At 34.6% G+C, this 2,665-nt stretch overlaps 1 protein-coding gene across 1 annotated transcript; it reads right to left on the reverse strand.

Annotated features, from left to right (window-relative positions):
- Nucleotides 1–325: 325 nt before the first annotated feature.
- dpm2 (dolichyl-phosphate mannosyltransferase subunit 2, regulatory) lies at nt 326–2,461 on the reverse strand. The gene is made up of 4 exons (XM_072371691.1): nt 2,369–2,461; nt 1,124–1,213; nt 708–810; nt 326–575 (listed from the first exon to the last, which is right to left on the reverse strand). The coding sequence occupies exons 1-4, from the start codon at nt 2,369–2,371 to the stop codon at nt 520–522; spliced, it is 252 nt and encodes an 83-aa protein (XP_072227792.1). The 5' UTR covers nt 2,372–2,461; the 3' UTR covers nt 326–519.
- Between the last annotated feature and the right edge of the window lie 204 nt (nt 2,462–2,665).

Raw genomic sequence — 2,665 nt, forward strand, 5'->3', positions numbered from 1 at the left:
TGAATATTGATACATTAAATCTCGTATGTACCTTTAAACTAGCAGTTAAAAATTCTCTTTAAGTGAGACAGCCTTTTGGTTTGACTTTGTGTGCTTGCAGGTGTAGTAATACTTTCTTAGTAGATCAATTTTATTTCAGTAGAGATAAAAGCCTACCTAATCAGAACATGTGGAAAGCCTATTCTGACATCTTAATGGTGGGAACATTCAATGATAGATTGACTAAGACTGCCAAGAATTACTTAGACAAAATCACAGTGCAAGAGAAAGAGTATGTAAACCGTGAAGAATACATAAAATAAAATTAATAAAAAGATTGAGAAAGCCATTTGAAGTCATTTCTTTGATCTTTTCTTGAATCAACTCAACAGAATAAATCCAAGATATAAAATACAGTTCATGAAGTTTTCTTTCTTTACAATCCAACTTCTTAAACACCATTGTAAGCGGTATTTAGTAAAATAGAGATTGTTTTTTTCTTTCACAAAGTAAAATACACAGCAGTCAAAGACAATTAGATCAGTCCACTTTCTTTGGTTTGCGATTCTTCCATATGACAACTGCAGTGAAAGCCCCTGTGAAAAAAAATAATTGAATGGCATGAAACAGATATTATGCATAAAGTTCTTGTCTTCAGACTAAGTATCTGTACCAAAGACAATCATGAGGCTGAATGATTTGTTTTGAAATGCAGGCAGCATACTCACCTATACAATGGAGCAGTATTACTGCTGCGATTCCAGGTAGAATGACAGAGTACTCTCGAGGGAGGAAATACTTGTGCAGGGCATGATCACTTTCTACAAAAGGCTAGAGAAAATAAAAAAACAATCATACACATGGCCTTAGAGAACTGACATGTATTTTAATGAGTCATAATTTAATGTAGCTTTAATACAGCAAGTTTCAAACAAATATATACTGTTATGACAGTTGAAGAAATCAGGAGTATGTTAACTGACTTTTAAAAGTGTATGACTTTGTTTTGACATAAGACTGTGTGAAAGGACTGATGTACAGCAAGAGTATCCTTTTGGTTGTTAGATGAACAGCAGAAAGGTTTTAGCAGATACTGTTGATGATCTGAGACACCTGCAAAGTCAGGGCGACCAACATCACCTACCAGTATAATGACCCATACAGAGTAGTATGCAAACAGCAGGAGACTGAAAACAACAAGACTCATGCCAACTGCTTGATCCACTCCTGAAGCCTAAAAACAAAGAAACACGAATAAAGCACAAGGCGCCATGTTAAATATTAAATACTCAACCAAAGCACCAATCATGGTGCCATCCTGACTTGATACCGTGCATGTGTGTGTGACAGCATACATAGATTTATACCTTAAAGGAATACTCATTTTAGTTAATATAGTTGTGCATTTGTATAAAATCAGTTGATGGCTGAAGAACACAGTGTAATATCTATAACTGAACTGACCTTTCTGTGGATACAATCTCTCGTTTATATCATGACATTTTGCATCAGATTTTTTTAGACAGGGCAAAGTATCTAATTTTAAAAAGTTCTGTGACAAGAGCCACAAGAAGGCTTAAACACACTTGTTTTTTTTTTTACCTTACTTTAGCACCTTTAACAGCAAAATACTGGTCCTGCAGAGGAGCCTCTATAGTTCACAAGGCACGTCATGTAGTGCAACTGGAAATTTAGTAAATCCACTCAAAACATGATAGCTAAGATAAGAAAACATCTCAATGGGTTTTGCCATGTGTGTTTAGATATAATTGTATATACAGTCTGCAAACCAAACAATTGGTTCCAATTTTCTGTTGAACCTACATCTTTCGAAAAAGCCTAAAACAAAATAGATGAAACCCCTTTGAAAGAATGGCACGACTTAAAAATTAACCCGGTTCGTCTGTACGAGATTTGATTTCCAACTCCAAACAAATACCTTGAGATCGAAAGTTCATTTACTAAATTGCAAATATAGGCTTGTCCCACAATATATATATAAAAAAACAGCGCATCTTCGTCAAATAACAAACAATGCTATAAATCTTTAGTCATTTCCGATACATATCAAACGATGATGAATGAATGATGGATCAAAAGGCGAATTTTCTTTTTTAGCAGTTTGCAATTTTGCAAATTTGCAGACAGTACTAAACTGGATCTAAACTTAATCAGGGACCCCTCAAAAATTATGATTATAATCCACTATACTGTACGCTAAATGTTAAGCTAGTAGCTCTTATAAAATGTTGTTCATCTCAGAAGATTAGCTTGCCAAAGACACTTTACATCACCCGAACTAGCTTCATTAAAAATTATACTATATATTCATAATTTGCTTTTTATGTTCAGCACTCATTTCACCTTTAATTTGTGTTATTTCACTTACCATTTTAGACCGTGTATTATTTGCTGACGTTTCCTGCTGCACTTCTTCGTCGTGTACAATCCGACTGACAAAATGAATCTGCCGAGCTGTGGTTCCCCCTAATGGTTAACGGTGTAACTTCTTTTCAGTGGATTTATAACACGTACACATTTTTGGAGTAGTACATTGAAAAAGATGAGTTACCCTGGAGAGACGGTGTGTGCTGGAAGACCATGCGATGCCAATTAAAAATTCAGGAGAAAAAATAGACAATGTTTAGTCAATAAAATATATCAATTCTATTTAGAATGCTACTAC

This window comes from Leuresthes tenuis, unplaced genomic scaffold (genome assembly GCF_036924035.1).
Source record: "Leuresthes tenuis unplaced genomic scaffold, fLeuTen1.0.hap1 SCAF_19, whole genome shotgun sequence".
NCBI classification, from domain to species: domain Eukaryota; kingdom Metazoa; phylum Chordata; class Actinopteri; order Atheriniformes; family Atherinopsidae; genus Leuresthes; species Leuresthes tenuis.

Bases quoted from the DNA above. Each gene is read 5' to 3' on its own strand.
- dpm2 (XM_072371691.1), bottom strand. The intron at 811-1,123 runs GTAGGTGATGTT...TATTTTCTCTAG, and splicing joins CTGTATGGGTCATTATACTG to CCTTTTGTAGAAAGTGATCA. The intron at 576-707 runs GTGAGTATGCTG...TTTTTTTCACAG, and splicing joins AATACTGCTCCATTGTATAG to GGGCTTTCACTGCAGTTGTC.